The sequence below is a fragment of the Castanea sativa genome, chromosome 5 (assembly GCF_040712315.1).
Source record: "Castanea sativa cultivar Marrone di Chiusa Pesio chromosome 5, ASM4071231v1".
Classification (NCBI taxonomy): Eukaryota; Viridiplantae; Streptophyta; class Magnoliopsida; order Fagales; family Fagaceae; genus Castanea; species Castanea sativa.
The window spans coordinates 68,163,503-68,182,217 of record NC_134017.1 but is presented as its reverse complement, the minus strand read 5'-3'; the positions used below and the strand labels follow the sequence as shown (position 1 = coordinate 68,182,217).

At 37.8% G+C, this 18,715-nt stretch overlaps 1 protein-coding gene across 1 annotated transcript; it reads left to right on the top strand.

The window, feature by feature from the left end:
• Positions 1-10,811: 10,811 nt before the first annotated feature.
• LOC142633732 (putative beta-1,3-galactosyltransferase 2) lies at positions 10,812-17,245 on the top strand. Its single transcript, XM_075807983.1, has 11 exons — positions 10,812-11,164; positions 12,310-12,382; positions 12,940-12,974; positions 13,097-13,308; positions 13,450-13,513; positions 13,764-13,836; positions 13,952-14,072; positions 14,809-14,896; positions 14,996-15,121; positions 15,401-15,510; positions 16,718-17,245. Exons 1-11 carry the CDS (start codon positions 11,049-11,051, stop codon positions 16,864-16,866), a joined length of 1,167 nt encoding a protein of 388 aa, XP_075664098.1. The 5' UTR covers positions 10,812-11,048; the 3' UTR covers positions 16,867-17,245.
• The last annotated feature ends 1,470 nt before the right edge of the window (positions 17,246-18,715 follow it).

Genomic DNA, 18,715 nt, shown 5'->3' with positions numbered 1-18,715 from the left:
CAGTAATGTACATCCGTCGTTGCGGAATCTTATTACTTAGATTTTTTGGAGACAATCTTTTTGTCTCGTCGGTAATGTACATCCATCGTTGCGGAATCTTATTACTTAGATTTTTTGGAGACATTCTTTGTGTCTCGTCAGTAATATACATCCGTCGGTGCGGAATTTTATTACTTAGATTTTTTGGAGACATTCTTTGTGTCTCGTCAGTAATATACATCCGTCGGTGCGGAATTTTATTACTTAGATTTTTTGGAGACATTCTTTGTGTCTCGTCGATATACATCCGTCGGTGCGGAATTTTATTACTTAGATTTTTTGGAGACATTCTTTGTGTCTCGTCAGTAATATACATCCGTCGGTGCGGAATTTTATTACTTAGATTTTTCGGAGACAATCTTTTTGTCTCGTCGGTAATGTGGTGCATTTAGCACGGCTTGTAGGCAATGCTTTTATTAATTTCGAAAAATGAATACATTCGCTTGTCACACCTTTTCATGGTACTTCTTTAAATGTTCAATGTTCCATGGTCGAGGAAGTGCTTTCCGTCCATGGTTTCCAGGTGATAAGCTTTGCCACTTTGGAAGTAATGAGTGACTCGGTAAGGTCCGCTTCCCATGTGGGGCCGAGCTTTCCTTGGGTGGAGTTTACAGTTCTTTGTCGTCACCTTCAGACGAGATCACCAACGTGGAGTCGTCTGATCTCACTCTTTATTGTAGTACTCGGTCATTTTCTTACGGTATTCGCCTATCTGTTCGAAGCTCTGTCTCTTACCTCGTCCGAACGGGCGGTCAGTTTACTCGTAATTGTTGGTCATTGCTTTCATCGTGAAATGCTTCTCGTCGATCTTTGGTTACTCCCACCTCGGCCGGGATTGCGCTTCGGTGCCGTATGTAAGCTTTGAATGGGGTTTCGCCAGTTGGAGTTCTTGCGGTGGTTCGTAGGCCCGCGGCACGTTGGGTACTTCTTCGGCCGGGCACCTTTAGCCTCGTCCGGCTTGGTTTTGATCATCTGGAGCAATGTCGATTTTGTTACTTCGTACGCCGTTCGCTGTGGATGCCCGGGGGATGAGAGGCGATTTTTGATGCGAGGCCGGAGCAGGAAGTCTCTGAAGCCTTGGTTATCAAGCGTCGTCCGTTGTCCGTGATGACGATCGTCCGTGGTATTCGAACTGCGGATGATATTTTTCCACACGAAGCTACGGACTCGTGCTTCGGTGATGGATGCCGTTGCCTCGGCCTCCACCCATTTGTAAAGTAATCAATTGCGACGAGGAGGAATCTTACATCCTTTCCCGAGGGGTAACGGTCAGACGATGTCGATTCCCGATTGTGCGAATGGCCACGGGGATGATATGGTCGTCGACTTCTCCTTTGGGAGTCGGCTGGATGTTTCCAAATCTACGACACTTGTCGCAATTTTTGACGGGGATTGCTTGTTGCGTCTGTTTGGATGGTTGGCCGAAGTAACTTTGTTCGGATGACTTTGCTCGCCGAGGGATGCGGGCCGGCGTGGTTCCCGCACGCCTTCGTGTATCTCTTCTAAGATGTGCACGGCTTCGTCCACGTCGACACGCTTCAAGTATGGTAGGGAAAAACCTCTTTTGTATAATCGGTCATTTAGAATGGTGAACACAGTTGCTCTTTGCTTGACCTTCACAGCGTCTTTGGGGTCTGGGGGAGGTGCCCGTCTTGGAGGAAGGATATGATTGGCGCCCGTCCGACATTGTTCATTCCACGGGTGCAAATATCGAGATTTCCTCGATGCGGGGCGTTCTTGTATCTCCGTGGTCGGCTCCATGGATGCGGGTTCATCCTCGACGATGCTATTTTTCGCAATCTCGTCTGCTTCCATATTCCAGCCTCTCGGGATGCATGAACTCCGGTTTGTCGAACTCCCGGGCCAAATGCTTTGCTATCTTGAGGTATTTGCATTCTTTCCTCCTTTGCTTCGTACTCTCCTTGATCGTGCTACCACTAGCTTCGAGTCACATTGGACGACCGGGTTTTTGCTCAGGTGCCTTCCACTATTCTCGGCCCTGTCGAGTATTCCTTCATACTCGGCTTCGTTATTGGTGGGTAGGAACTTGAGTCGAACTCCGTACTTGAGTTTTCTCCGTCGGGAGTTGTTATAACGATCCTACTCCTCCCGCTTCTACGGGCGTGTCCGTCGGTCAGGATCGTCCATCGCTGCGGCATCTTCGCAATTGTCGTCGTCTTTAGGTGTGAACTCGGCAATGAAATCTGCTAACGCTTGGGCTTTGATGGCCGGTTACGGGAAGGTACTCAATATCAAGGCGGCTAAGTTCACTGCCCGGCTGAACCATTCTCCCGAGCTGCCTGCGGCTTGTTCATGGACTTCACGATCGGTTGGTCCGTCATTACCAATATTGGGTGTGCTTCGAAGTACGGTCGCGGCTTCCGTGAGGCTACTATCAAGGCGAATGCAATTTTTTTCAAGTGCAGGGTATTTGGCTTCGCACTGGAAGGCTTGGCTTATGTAATAAGCGCGGTTGTTTTTTGTCGTCCTCACGATCGGGCGGCCGCGGCGGGCGGTTCCCCGTCTTTGCCCGGATATAAGTAGAGGCTTTCCCACTTCTTTTGACGGACTTAGTAGAGGTGGATTACTTAGGTAGCGTTTGAGCTCTTGAAACGCGGCTTCACATTCATCGATCCGAGGGCGAAAGCTTGTTTCAACGTCTTGAAAAAGGGCGAGGCATTTGTCCGTTGCTTTGGAGACGAACCTATTTAATGCGGCGATCCTCCTGTGAGCTTGGACATCTTTGACGGACTTCGGTGACGTCATGTCTAGTATTGCTCGCACCTTCTCCGGATTGGCCTCTATCCCTCTTTGAGACACCATGAATCCCGAGAATTTACACTGATGTTACCCCAAAAACACACTTGCTAGGGTTCAACTTCATCGATATCTCACGAGGGTATTGAATGTTTCTTCCAAGTCGTCCGGGTGTGCTAGTTCTTTTTTTGCTCTTGACGAGCATATCGTCCACGTATGCCTCCATGTATTTGCCGATTTGCTTGCTTGAACATTTTGTTTACTAACCTGCGAGTACGTTGCTCTGCGTTCTTTAGTCCAAAAGGCATTACCTTGTAGCGGTAGAGCCCACGGCTCGTGATGAAGGCGGTTTTTTCTTGATCTTCCTCGGCCATCTTTATTTGGTTGTATCACGAAAAGGCGTCCATGAACGTCGGGATTTTTATGCCGACCGTGGAATCCACCGAATTTGGTCTATCCTTGGCAAGGGGAAACTATCCTTTGGGCATGCCTTGTTTAGGTCAGTGAAATCTACGCACATTCTCCATTTTCCATTCGCTTTCTTTACCGGCACGACGTTGGCAAGCCATTCGGGATAATACACTTCACGATGAAGTCTGCAACAATTTGTTAACTTCGTCGTTGATCGCTGGCTTCGTTCGGGGCAAGACGCGGCGCCTCTGTTGGACGGGTTTCTTTTCGGGATCTATGCTTAATACGTGGGAATCACTTGTCGTGATATGCGGGCATATCCTCGCTGACTCACGCGAAGACGTCCTGGTTTTCCACGAGGAATTGAATGAGCTTCATTCTCATTTCGGGGCTTAGTCTTGTCCTATCCTCGTCACCTTCACGATTTCCCCCTCCACGATTTCAACGGCTTCCAAAGCCTCGTTTTGTCTTCTTTCTCCTTCTCTATCGTCCATGTGTGGTTCTCATTTGTGGCCACAACGGCCTGTAACATTCCCTAGCCGGGATTTGATCTCCTTTAGCTTCGCCAACCCGATCCTCGGTTGGGAATTTCACCTTCGAAGCAATATGTGGACGTGACCGCCTTCCATACGGTGAGCGTAGGTCTACCAATGATTACATTGTACGCCGGCCAGGCGATCTACTACCCGAAAAAATCCGGTGACGTGTTCTTCTTTGCGGGTACGTCACATCGTGACTTTTAGTGTTACTATACCACAGGGTATACTTTGTCCCCCGGCGAAGCTAACGAGGGGAGAGTCGAAGGGGCGCGGCCTCTTGGGATCAAGTTTCAGTTCTTTGGAAGGGTAGCGAGGTACATAATGTCTGCGAGCGCCGTATTATCTATAAGTATCCTCTTCGTGTTGAATCCCTCGATCGTGAGTGTTATAACCGGGGGTCATTGTGTGGTTGCCTTACTCCTCGTGCATCTTCTTCGTTGAAAGATATGTCACGATCATTCGTCTACGCTTGAATGGGGGTAGCATATGGACGCTATTCACTTTGTCTCTGTCGTGCTTTCTTGAGGGACTTGCATGACCCTCGATGGTGGCCCTCTGCAATCGTGTGTATTTCTCCAATCACGTTTTGCGGTAGGCGAGGAAGTCTTGGCCCCATTCTTTTGTCGAAGGCTCTCGGCTTGGCCCTTACCCTCGTCTTTGAACTTCTTTGGGTTCTCCGCCTGACATACTTTTGCAATTTTCCTTTTTGTATCAACTCTTCTATACGTCCTGCGGGTCTCGGCAATCCTCAGGTATAATGGCGTGATCCTTATGGAATCGGCGGTATTTGTTCTTGTCCCGTACGTTAGGGGATGAATGTAAGGGCTTTGTACTGAAGGTAATGTTGATCTGGATGCGTGTCAAAATTTTATCAATAGGCATAATCGGAGGGGTAAATTTTACCGTTCGTGGCGTCTTTTCTTCCTTTCGTTTGTCTACGTCACTTCCCCGACGGTTTGGGCGCTCCACTGCTTTTGCCCCACTACGTTCGTCTTCGTGCCTTCCCTCTTTTTTGATGCGCCTCGTCCATAATGGGCTGCTGGTGCGTCCTCGGCATTCATATATTTTTGCGCTTTTAGGAGCATTTCTGCCATCGTTCGGGGCGGATTCTTTGCCAATGAGACAACGAATACTCGATAACTAATCCCGGCTGTGAATCTCGTCAGCTGTACTTTGTCGTACGCATCGTCCCACTTCCAAGGTCTCTCGAGTGAAACGCTTCACGTACGAGCGCAAGGTCTCTCTTTCACCTTGCTTAATAGTGAGAGTGGTCAGCGGGTCTCTTGGGACGTTGTCCCCCGACAAAATGACGCGAAGGCGTTACTTAGCTGGTTCGAAGTTGTCAATAGATGAGGTGGGTAGCCTCGTGAACCATTCCCTGCCCGGCCACCTTTTAGTGTGGTAGGGAACGAACGACACATTATCTCGTCGGGGGGGGCTGTTGAAGACCCAACGTCGTCTTGAAGGTATTAAGGTGGTCTTGGGGGTCCTTGATTCCGTCGAAGGGTTCGAGTTGAGGTAACCGAAACTTTGGTGGCACTGGCCGTTCCAAAGCTTGCCATGGTAAAGGGGTGAATCCGTTGCCGGACCATTTTATCTAAGCTCGATCCGTCTTCTCCTTGATGGCATTTTCGGCTCGTTCATCTCCTTTCTCATCTCCTTGGAGGAGATCGAGAATGCTTGTTCCTCGGAGTGATGGTCCTTCGTCGATCGAGTTCTCCCATGGCTATCTCCTTCGTCTTCTTGGTACTTTCTCGATCGGTTCTCTTCTTGCGAAGCCTTTGCTTTATTTCTTCGTTACGTGCAGTGAGCTCTTCCACGGTGGCCACGGGAGTCGAATTTCTTGAGCCAAAGTTCTTGGATCTTGGTTGGACTCCATCTGGATGTTGAAGTTGGTAGGAGGCTTGCGCTTTCGGATCGTAATGCGAGAACGTCGTCCCCACGGACGGCGCGCAAGCGTTGAAGCGGAATATCGTCGGTTGAGGAAGGTTCGTCCGAGATGAATTCCGGCGGCGGGAGTCCGCCCAAACGATCTTGTGTCACTCCTACGGATAAGACAAGTTTCTTTACTCGGTCACGGTGTGGTGCCTTGCACAACACCTCCGATGCCAAAGTTAGCTCAAAAAAGAAAATAGAGTTTTTCTTTAGGAATTTATTTGTTCTTTATGCAATTGTGTACCTTGTGTGGATGGTGCTTCTCCTTTATATATTTCTCTTTGGTGTCTAGCCGTTACGGCATTAATTCCAGGTTTAATGGTGCTCCTGGCCGAGTAATGGTTCTTTAATATGCCTCCAACAGTCTACCCAGCTGGTGTCGTAACCGCTTGAGGCATTACTGCTGTCATTGAACCATTTTGGTGCCCTCGTCAGTGACGTGGGATTTTTCTCTCGTCAGTATCATTGTACTCGTCAGTGAGCCATTCTCGTCATTCCCATCAACATGTTTGCTAAGTACACATTTTTTTTTTTTTCCAAAAGCTATTAGCATCATGGCTTCATAGAGAGCAAGAATCTATAGATAACACAAATGCATCTTTTTTTTTTTTCATCAGAATAAGGGGCCACCACAGCATTAATAATGTATAAAGTTTTAAGAAAAAGAATCTTCATGCTACTCTTCCTTGGACAGATTCCTTTGATCTCTCTGATCAGTATCAAAAAAATATTATATAAAAAATACCAAAGAGATTCAAATACCCTTTAGGTTCTTCCGCCAAGTAGCTCTGCTTATATATCCCCTTTTGCCGACACGAATATCAAGTAATCATTTGTGCTTAGAAATTCCATACTCCTTTTCATACCCACCTCTAATTTTCTACATGTGGACCGCCTGATCGATCACTCTTTTGGTTGCCCTTAAGATCCCAAAACCAAAAAAGCCTGTATCTACTAATCTTAACACTTAAGTAATGAGTGATTCTTCCATTATAGGATGGTGTAAAAATGGATTCTTTAGACTTCTTTACTAGCTAGGCCATGACCCCATCTATACTGTCCCCATCTTCATCATATTATTATCTACTTTGTACATTGGCAAAGGTGCACCACCATGTGTAAGTGTTTGAAGTGATTAATCATTAGCTTTCTTTTGCTGCTAATTCCTCATTAAAAAAAAAAGCATTGCTTTGTCTAAATGGGATATTTGATCAATTAGCAGGCACTACAATTGCCATTATCCTATCATTTATTTTCACCAAAATCATAGATTGGAAGTGGAAGGTATATATTACTTTGCACTACACGATTGATAGAACACAACTACAAAAAAATCACTCCTATATAATTACCAAATGCACATAAGAAAATGGGATAGGGATATATGCTATTGCTCATTAACCAAGAGTGTGTGAGAGAAAAGTTAAAAAGTGGAAGTGTAAAAATGAAATGGTTTAAAGTAAAGGTTAACAATTTTTCTATTCAAGGATTAAGGATAAAAGTGATTTTTGCAACTTTTAATTTTAACCATTGATTCCTTATTGCATGGTGCACCAGATCTTTACTCTAAAAAATTACCTTAAAAAAAGTTTAAATTGATGAAGAAGATAAAGTATGTAAGATTCCTTTTATATATAATCCAACAAACTCAGCTAAAAAGTCTAAATTGATGAAGAATGCTCTAAAAGATGTTGCAATTGCATTCAAATGACCCTGTAAAAGTATGAAATTCAAACCTATATAAAGAGGCCACCATCTCTTTCTTGAACTCACTAGTAAGACCTGAAGTAGCTAAAGCAACACCCATATTGTCATTCTCATGCAGTACCAGCAGCAACCCAAGTTCTCATCCCAATGTGACTTGCCTTTTTTGAGACCAATATCAGCTATATATGCCACTTTCTCGTTGTGATTTTCTGCGTTACTATAACTTTGTAGGTTGTGGCTTCTTATTGGAAAGTATTAATTAGTCCAAGTGATTAAACTAATTGCATTTATTTAGCTACTAAAATTATACATGTATAATGCATAAAAGATGGGCATCGAGTGGTCTAAATTATAATAGACTTTTTTTTTTTAAAGTTTCAACTTATGGCGTCCGCTCTTGATATTAGCTCTTTATTATCAAACCAAGACACCAATCAATTTTTGGTGTAGGCGGGGATTGAACCCCAGATCTCTTATACAACCATCACAAACTTTACTAATTGAGCTAATTGGAACTCACAAATTATAATAGACTTCACTGTTGTAGAAAAAAGGAAAAAAAAAAAAAAGCATAAATGTAATTTACATTTGTTAGCTTTAATCACTCTAAATTATTTTAGACCTTTAATTTCGAAAGTCGTCATTTTAGTCCAGTAACTTTACTCACTCAAAATCATTTTAGCCCTTTAAGTTGGTAGTTTTTAGTAATTTTTGGGCAAAGTTATGAAAAAGCCTTTCAAGGACAATTACGACATTAATTTTTTTTTTTTTAACTTTTAAAATAACTTGGAGGATTTTTTTTTTTTCTTTTCTTTTAATTTCTATGTAGGCATGTTAGGGAGGTGAAATAGGATTGAATCATGGGTGTCTCATTCCCATCTCCTCCCCTCATTAGGATGGGAAAAACTAAGTAAATTAAGTAAGTGAGAGATAGGTTAGAGGCAAGATTGGTTGTAGGTAATTGTCATCCATAATTATGTGGCATGGATACTGATGAGATAAAAATAAAGGGGTGAGACTATATATATATATATATATATATAGAGAGAGAGAGAGAGAGAGAGAGAGAGAGAGAGAGAGAGAGAGAGAGAGAGAGAGAGAGAGAGAGAGAGAGTAATTATATATAAGGTATGCATTTAAAAATATAAATGGTATGTTTGGTAGACCATTATAGATATGGTAATGTAATAATTATTCCTTTGGTTTAGTTATTTTATAGTTTGCTTATATTTTTATTATAAGGGATAGTCATTCTTTATGAATAACTATTCTTTTCTAAAATGATTGTAATAGTTCTTACTATGTGTAATAGTTTCTAAAATTAATATATTTCTAAATATACAAACTTTCTATACCCACGAAATATTTTTAAAAATAAACTCACTTTCTCAAATTTTAAAATTATTCTTTTTTAGGAAATTTAATTGTATAAGTAAAATATGTCCTAAATATTGATCTTAAGCTTTATTTTAAAGTTAAAACTTACGACCAAACATATGATTAGATTTAGTTATTTCATTACAACACCTTTTAATATCAGTAATAAAAATTATCATTCTTTTCGTAATCTCTATTTAGTGTAACAAACGTGCCATAAATTATATATATAATTTGACTATATCTTAAATAAAAATATATGTCCACATTCGGGACATAATGAGTTGAGAAGTGGTGGAACAAGCTAAATTTGTCCCAACAATCCTCTCTATGAGATGGAAAAAACCTGTGCGAGACAAGGCAAGGCATATGGGACAACTTGCCACTCAAATTTCTATGTGCCTAAGGCATAAATATGATCACTATTGTACAGCAAAACTCTTAAATACTCAACTTTAATGCTAAAATCTAAAAATAACCTTAAACCTTTATCTTATATGAGTAAAGAATACAAAATGCAATTACCAAAAAAATTTCAATGATTTCAAAGGAGATAAACTTAGAAAGGGGTATTATTGTACTTAAAAGAAGATGATTAATTATTAGCCGATTAAGACAACCCAAAAGGCAAAATAAAAATAAAAAAAATCAGTCGCAAATCACCTTTAGTGTGGTGTCAAAAACTTACAGCCAAGTGTATTATTTGACACCAATAATTGATATCCTTTTTTTTAGATATCTTCTCATGTTTTTTAGAGTCTTCAGCTTCGGATTGTAAGTTATGAGAAAAAGGATGTCGGTGCATAGAAAAACATGTAAAATGTATGTAACTATGTAAAAGAGTCTACAAAGTGAAAATTACAATAATAATTTTGTGCAAGTAAAGGCTATTATAACTTGTGGGGCTTTTGTTACACAAAAGGACGCAAGCTCGTGGAGTCTTATAATTAATAATTATAGCATGTCTAGCCACCACAATTTTTTACCCAAATTCTATTCCAACAAGCTAACTAGAAAACAGCTATTTTTATAAAGAAAAAGCCACGCTGATTTAGCCAAATCTGATGAGTCACTAGTAAATAATTTCCATAATCATTTTATTCCCATCTCAAACCATTCTTTCTCGCGACCCCCAAACACAATTATAATAAATAAATGTTAATGACTATCACAATTAACAAACTTTATAATTAAATTAAAAATTAAACAATAAGAGAAGAGGGATACATTTGGGTTTGCGGCGTTTGCCTTTGTATCCATATTAATTAAGTTTTATTAGGGGTTCCAATTATCTCATTTATTTAAGTTTATTCATTATTGTCATCAAATAAGGGGCATAGACTCAAATCCTGCCTATAATAAAAACAAACCTATTGATATCTTTTCTTTTCTTTTTTTCGATAGAAAACGTATTGATATTTTGATTTAATGGTAATGAATAATTATCATACAGGGAGCTTCATAAATTTTCAATCTACCATATTTATCTATTAAAAAATATATAAATTTTAGTTTGAATCTTCTAGAATTTAAATTTTCTTGTAGAGCAAGTTGATGTGAATTTTTTTTCCCTCAATTATTTTTTAAGATTTACCTTATAGAATAAGATGCTAAATTGTATGGAGTAGCATGATTTCTAGAATTTCTGAACCATACATGCAACTGTGCTGCAGCCTGCATGGCATGGCACAAACTTTCAACAAGTATTTTATGGAGCATTTGAAGAGATGAGTTTTTGAAAAATAAAATATTATTATTTTTTATTACATAATCAAAAACATATACATGAAAAAAATATAAAATTAAAAAAAAAAAACGTAAAGGATAAAAAAAAAAAACAGTAAAAATTATTTAAACTCTTCAACATTTATGATAGTTATAAAGATGTATTAATTAGCAATCTTAACGTTCAATTGGTGTAAATAGGAGTTTATAGAATTTAAACAGTAATTAAGGAAAATTAATTAAACTCCAGATCAACGGTTATTCATTCAGTTATTCGTTAAAAGTTTTGTATTAGTAAGTTTCATTCACACAGAGCAGTTTGGTCAAAAGCTATAAATTTTAATGAAAAAGGTCTTTGATTTTTCAGTGGGAGTCTCTTTCACTTGTATACAGCTCTCTCACCTGAGAGAGAGCGTGTATTAAGTGAAACAAAGCTCATTCAACTTCTGGGTCTGTCTGGTTTTGGCTCTATATTTGTGTTTTCTTTTTTCAAATTTCTTTTTTATTATAAAAAAGTTACTATTTTTAGAGTTGGGTGAGTGTAAAAGCTACACCAAAATGTCGGTGAAGAGTAGAGGAATGGGAGGAGAGTATACTAAAAATGGAATGTCTAGGAACATGGCTCTTATGCTGTGCTTTTGCAGCTTCTTTGCTGGAATGGTTTTCACTAACAGGTATTTTTCTCAACTGGGTTTCAGTTACTTTCTCTAAATTTTCAATTTTTAGTCACTGAATTGATTGCTTTAACTGAATTATGCATTTTTGGCTAGTGGGTATCAGTAAACGCTTAGAATTCGGTGGGTTTTTCTGAAATCAATATGAAGAGGTTAATTGTTTTAAATTTTTGATAGAATGTGATTAGCTGGTTATTAAAGGGTGTTCTTTTGAATGTTAATTGCTGCATTTCATTGAGGAGGGTTTGAATTGAACTAATGCTGTCTGCGTAGTACAAATGTGTATGTGTGCTTTCTGATGTGGTTTTTGAATTTGTGTTTTTTGACTCACATTGGGGCCAATTCTCCCCATTTGCACTTGTTTTGTTTGTAATCTATCATTCATTATCATTTTATTTACCATGTACTATGTGATTTTCTTTTTTCTTTTTTGCTTTGTCAATGTTTCATGTGATTACTTCAAAAAAGATGCAGATTGATGCAATAGGTAAAGTTTTTCTTCCCCTTGTTATGGTGTTTTTTGTCAAATGCTATCAAAATATATTGTTCTAGTTAAATTATGAATTGATCCTTCCTCCTATCATGATTCATGGGCTTTTAACTGTCTTGCCTTGCATGAGATGTAACCAACAGGTTGTCCAAAGGTGGCATTTCTAATCAGTCTTATTTTGTTTGGCTCCGAGGGGAATTACTGTAAAGAAAAAAACAAAGGAAGGAACTTTTAAATTAACTGTTTTATAATTTTATTGTTTTAGTTAATGTGAATTGTGAAAATCAACTCAACCAGACCAAATATTTGGAGCAGGGTGTATTGGAAGTGCTTGTCATTTTAGGTCCTATGTAATGAACAACTGAAATTCAAAAGTACATTCTTTGTCTACTTATTTCTCAATTGAAATGATTATCTAATACTGCTTCTCAGGCTTATTATTTTACATTTTCTTGCCATGGCCTTGGGCCACATTGTTTTTATGTTGTATAACCTGGTTTCCATTTCATTGCAGAACAGGCTTATTATTATTTTATGCTCCTTTTTTTTTTCTTTTTTTTTTTCCTTTCCTATTGCCTTTTTATGGTAAGTTACATGTAAAGGAAGCTGCTTGTTAGCATATGTATGTCATATTGATCAATAAATTATGTATCAGGATGTGGACAGTGCCTGAAGGTAAAGATGAAGATGCTCAAATAAACTTAAAATCTGAGAATTATCCAAAACTTGTAAGTAAATGTACTGAACTTCTAATCCTGAGTCATTATGTGCTCCACTTCTTTGGCTATTGATCTATTGATATTTACTATAATCTCACATGAAAAGGTAGTTTTCTTTGATTATACAGCTCTGATTCTGAAATTGCAAATATCATGAAAGAACCTATCAGTGAAGTCCTACAATTGGCTCTTATAAAAAATGATTTATTCATAACAATACTATAGTTCTTGGAAATGTCATTTCTAGGAAAAATTGCTTTGGAAATCCAGATTTGACAAATAATTTATTTTGTAGTTTTGGGGGAAGCAGGTTAGTGAAAAGGCATCTGGTATCTAATTTTTCAGAACTTGATTTACTATTTCAATAATAATGTGCACATGTGCCAGATATGATTGACCAAAAAATTGCAAATCTTACTCTAGTTGCTTCTCAAAAATATTTTTACTTCCAAACTTAGCCTTGAGCTTGCTTTGTTATCTTTAGCTCTAATTTTACTTCTTAATTACACCATCTGCATTTGGTATGTTTGTAATGATATTTTCTTTTAACTTTTTCTTGCCATCAGAACATGGTACAGCATAACACCAATGATAGTATGGGGTAAGTTTCAAGGACCCAGCTTGATATTTGTACACTATTCTGATGGCTGTTTGGACTGGATTTTTCACTTATATGCCATGAGTGACCTAAATGCAAATCTTATCATTGTATATGAAATGCAGGTCCTTGGATAATAGAATATCAAAATTGGAGATGAAATTAACAGCTGCTAGGGCAGAACATGAATCTATAATGCGTGGCAACCCAAAGTCAGCAAACTTGAAGAAAGTTGAAACAAATGTGAAAAGAAAATACTTTGTGGTTATAGGAATCAATACAGCTTTTAGCAGCCGCAAACGAAGAGATTCTGTTCGTGCTACTTGGATGCCACAAGGTGCATTAACTTGGCTTCATATTTCTCTTTTATCTTCTCTCTCTCTCTCTCTCTCTCTAGATTTAAGAACATTTTATATGCTATTTCAGTTTCTTGTCATATCTCATCAGTGGTGGGTTCTCATTGATTAAACATTACTAGGTGAGAAGAGAAAGAAGTTGGAGGAAGAGAAGGGTATTGTGATGCGCTTTGTTATAGGTCACAGGTGATCTTTATATGTCTTCATAGCTGTTGTCAATTATTGCCACCACACTTACTGTTTGTCTGTATTCTTTTACCCAACATGCAATGTATTCTGCTTCAATAATAAGATATGAAGTTTGCGGCCTTAGCAGACCAATTCTCTGCATAAACTTATTATCTTTTCAGCAGCATATTTTCTTTTAAGGTGGTGCTCTGCATGAATTTGCATAAATTATTTGGTTTCATGATATTAATTGGCCTTTCGTCATTAGTTTGACATCTGGTGGTATACTTGACAAAGCAATTGAAGCAGAGGAGACACGGCATGGAGACTTTTTGCGGCTGGTGAGCTTTTCGTCTTACCCCTTTTAAACTGTTATCTAATTCAGCCTGTGAAACTTTCATTTGTCTGCTGTGAAAATAGACTAGAAAAAGAAATATTAATTGGTTGTGAAAGCAGGACCATGTTGAGGGCTACCTGGAACTATCAGCCAAGACTAAGACTTATTTTTCAACTGCTGTTGCCTTGTGGGATGCTGAGTTTTATGTTAAAGTTGATGATGATGTCCATGTAAATTTAGGTAATGATAGTGCCAATTTCCTGCATTTCTTCCTTCATCTTGCTTTGTGATTTGTCTATACTGAAAATTCTGATTCTATTAAAGTGGTATAGGTATGGGTCTTGTGTGTGTGCTCTGTATGTAATTACTTCTGGTATAACTAATCAAAGATATATCACACTGCATTTAGCATGTGTGATTGTTTAAGTCTATTTTTATCTTGAAGCAATAAGAATTTATGTGATGTTACAGCTGGATCAGAGGTGATGCAATAATACAATAGTTAAACACTGCTAAAAAAAATAGTCCAATAAACATTTCATACCTGAATAATATGTTTATAGCGCTATGTACATTAGAGAGGATCTTCATAGTCCACTGGATATTTGTAACATTGTGGTTTGGCCTCTCTATGTAATAAGCGTTGCTTGCAAAAAGAAAGATTTTATAAGAAAGCAAGTGTTTTCTGTTGAAAATTGTTGCAGTGGAGTTCCAAGCATCTATGATCCAGCTATTGCATGTTGAATGGATTGTTTATTTTGATGACTGATGAGCACAACTTGGAGATTCCCGTGTGGCATGACTGATGTGCCATGGAGCACAATTGTTTTCTTGATCTACTTCTTTCAAAATTGTTACTGAATGTTAGAAACATATCATATTACTACTGTATTGTAAACTTGATTGAGACATTACTCTTGTTATTATGTTTGACCCTTTGTCTCATTTGAGTTCATTTACTCTAAACTTTCTGCAGCTATGCTTGGTACTACTCTAGCTAGACACCGTATGAAACCTCGGGTTTACATTGGCTGCATGAAGTCTGGTCCTGTCCTTGCTCGAAAGTAATCCAATTTATCCTTTTTTTACTTTTATCCCCTGAATTAGCTAAATATATAGATATTGGTAAAAATCTGATTTATGGCTTCCTATCTTTGGAACAGGGGAGTGAGATACCATGAACCAGAGTATTGGAAGTTTGGTGAGGTGGGAAACAGGTATTTTCGACATGCTACAGGACAATTATATGCTCTCTCAAAAGATCTGGCTACTTATATATCGACAAACCAGTAAGTTTGCAGTGTCTTTACCTTTTGGGTTAAAAGAAAGTTCAAACTTGTTATGATTGAATGAGAAACAGATGGATATGTATAACTGAGTTTCAAAGCCAGCAACTGAAACCAAGAGGTTCTGGTTCCATTGCAGTGTCCACTTTCAAGTTCAAGGAGGTTGTGTACCTCTATTAGCCTCATTTGTAACATATCTATAGCTGAATATTGGAAATGGTTAAGTTGGGTTGTAGAATAGCCTTAAATCTTTCAATCATAATTTGTTTGAAATTATTCCAGGCCTATACTGCACAAATATGCCAATGAAGATGTTTCATTGGGTTCTTGGTTAATTGGTATAGATGTGGAGCACGTGGACGATAGGAGACTCTGTTGTGGTACCCCACCTGGTAATTTAAAATATTATTTTATTGTTTTAATTACATTCTTTGTTCCTTTTTAAGGTTTTGTAACCACGTATTTGTTATTTGAGTCATGCCTTTTTTTTTTTTTTTTAATAGGTCATGTCTTTTATTAAAAGGAACAAAGTCAATGTTAAGCAACAAATGAAAATTATGATGTCTAAATATGTTATACAGTATGTGAAGTCAGAATTCATCATGATGTATGTGTCTTAAACCTTGGGCTAACAAGGTATTCAACCTCTTAAGACCTATAGCTGGTTAGAGTTTAGAATAAATAAATAAACAATGGATGGGATTAGACTTTGTTGCATGTATTATAAATATCTAGACAAATTACTTAATTTGTTTTTTATATCTATTATCTAGTCCCAGTAAAACTTTGATCGAAAAAATTTATTTTGTTCAAATGTTTAGAATAATAAAAACCAATTAGATTTCTGTCAGCTAGTATTACTATATAATTTTTCAATATATTTATTTGTTCAGTTGCATTAACTTATACCTATTTGAGTTAATGAGTTGACCCTCTCTGGTGTTGAAATAAAAAGTTCAATCCCCCCATCTCTTACAGGTTTTAGTTTCAGTCAACAAGATAAATTTCTAGATCTAACTAGTCTCTAAATTTGTCTTCCCATAACAAGAACTAAGAGATATGGTACTTCACAAATATCTTGTTTTTAGTTAGTCTATGTTACCACCAATTTACTGTAATGACAACGTGTAGTCTTCATATGGGTCATTGTTTCTTCTCTGCCTGTGTCTTTTAATTACGCCATGAATAGATTGTAGCCAGTATTTGTTTTCCAGTTGAAGGATGAGAACAATTATGTGAAGGTTGGCAGTTTGACCTAACAGTTCATCAACTATGTTATCTTCCACTTGATTGGTCCATATTCCAAATTCTGCTGATGAACTGATTTTGGTCTACTATATATCATGGACTTCTCTGGTCCCTTCCATTACAGGTGCTTTTTAATTCAAATGATGTAGATGACCTAATTAGTAGATATATGCTCCATGGTCTTTTAAGAAGCATATAGACCAAGTGCTTGGTCTGTTATAGTAGCAACCTGCATCAACTCTATGGTGCTGAGACATTATTTATTTTTCAGAAGGATGAAGATATTTTTCAAAAAAATAAAGTGCCGCCTGCATGAATTTTCCTATAGAGTTGATGTATTTGTTCATGCAGATTGTGAGTGGAAGGCGCAGGCAGGCAACGTCTGCGTTGCTTCATTTGATTGGAAATGTAGCGGGATTTGCAAGTCTGCTGAGAGAATCATGGATGTTCACCAGCGCTGTGGGGAGGATAAGAACGCTTTATGGAGTGCAAGCTTCTGAGAGACAAGTAAATGTTCCTCCAAACTCAGGAAGGACAAACATATCTGAAAAGGCAAGCATAGGAATGGTCCTTTTCCATCCAATACCAACGTATTATGTAGGTATAGAGAATGTATTTAATAACAGTATATAGAGTTATTATAGTTAAAGTGAAAAAGGGAGGCTTTGCTGCTTGGGGCTCTTCTGCATTTAAGCGGAGGAGATCCGCCCCTCTAAACAACCAGAGAACAAATAGACTGTCACAACCCATTCTTTGTATGGTTGGAGGGCTTGATTGTAAGTTCTCTGACATGGCCATTGAGCTCAATAACATGTAATAATCTTTGTGAGCAACAATTCCTGCTTTTGCATCTTCAAGAATATAATATACGTCAATTTTTTATGAGCGCTCTCTTTCCTTCTTTCCTTTTCCCTAATAAATAATTGTGTGAGTAGTTATGTTCTCTTATATTTTAGCTTCATCTGCTGGATGTCACAATACAGAGTTAGTTGATATGAGAAATATTGTGATGTTTAGAGTTCCTCATCTCAATTTAATCAACTTTCCATTCCCCACCTATAGTTTGTGCATAGCTAACAATTAGATGTGAAGAAATTATTCTCAAACTTAACTTTCTTTACAAGTAATATGTATGTTTGGACCATTAATTTGGTTTTTTTAGGTGGCCCTTGCAGGTTGATTATAGCAATCAAATCCAACATAAATTTTCAATGCTTAACATAGGATAGAATATGAGAAATAAATAATAATAATAATAATAATAATAATAATAATAATAATAATAAAAACTCTGCTTCAGAACTACAGTTTCATCTACCTCTAGCCTCCTTGGAAACTAGTCCTCTCATCATCAAGTTCATGCACCTACGTACGTTGCATTTGAATTACATTTTACATGTCCAGGACATCAACAGCTATAGGAAACCATAAGTTTGATCAGCAAACTCATGGAACCAAGTTCAATCAACTGGCTTAGGTTGTAGATTTTATTGACATCATATCGAACACATGGTACTTCTTTTGTGCTTTAACCAAAATTTGGAAGGATTATGAAATGGAAGAGGTTTAATTCTAATTTTGTTGCTGCCAATAGTTTCAAAAACCCTTCAATGGGCCACATAATACATGGCTAATAACATCAATCGTAACAACCAAATGAATGGAAAAAAAAAAAAAAAAAAAAAAAGAAGAAGAAGAAGAAGAAGAAGAAGAAGAAAAGCCTCATCCATCGGTTTACTACTGCATACATTGATTAAAGTTTCTAGGAAGGAAAAAAAAAATATAATACAACAACAAACCTTAATACCAAATTTTTGGGGTTGACTATGAATAATGCCAATAAATAAGAATAATGCATGATAGTAAGCTTAATGCACATATGTGTTTCTCATTGATCTGCATATTAATGTTATTGCTTTGTGTGTTTGGCTCATCTAAGTACCATGTAACCATCAATTTCAACAGCTGGGGCCTAATTAAAGTAAACTAATAAAAATGGGTGGACAAGAATAGAACGTGCAGGTTTCTCACTACAAATGCATGCTAGCTGCACCGACTTTTTTCTTCATATATAAACACATTACTCACTCTCTTGTTAAGGATTAATGGAAAACCAACGGTAGAGGAATTAGACTACCGCACACCTTTGATGTGATGGTCACTTCATAAGTATAAATACTTGTGAGTGTGGGGGGTAAGGGCCGGGGTTCAAGTCTCTTGGAGGGAATTTCACACACATATGCACTTAGATTAATTAAGTTAAAGTAGAATTTCTATCTTGTAAAAAACAAAAAACAAAACAAAAAAGTAGAGGAATTAGGAATCAAAGAAAACAACAAATTAAAGTTG

Bases quoted from the DNA above. Each gene is read 5' to 3' on its own strand.
- LOC142633732 (XM_075807983.1), top strand. From the start codon at position 11,049: ATGTCGGTGAAGAGTAGAGGAATGGGAGGAGAGTATACTAAAAATGGA. The intron at 11,165-12,309 runs GTATTTTTCTCA...ATTATGTATCAG, and splicing joins GGAATGGTTTTCACTAACAG to GATGTGGACAGTGCCTGAAG. The intron at 13,837-13,951 runs GTGAGCTTTTCG...TTGTGAAAGCAG, and splicing joins ATGGAGACTTTTTGCGGCTG to GACCATGTTGAGGGCTACCT.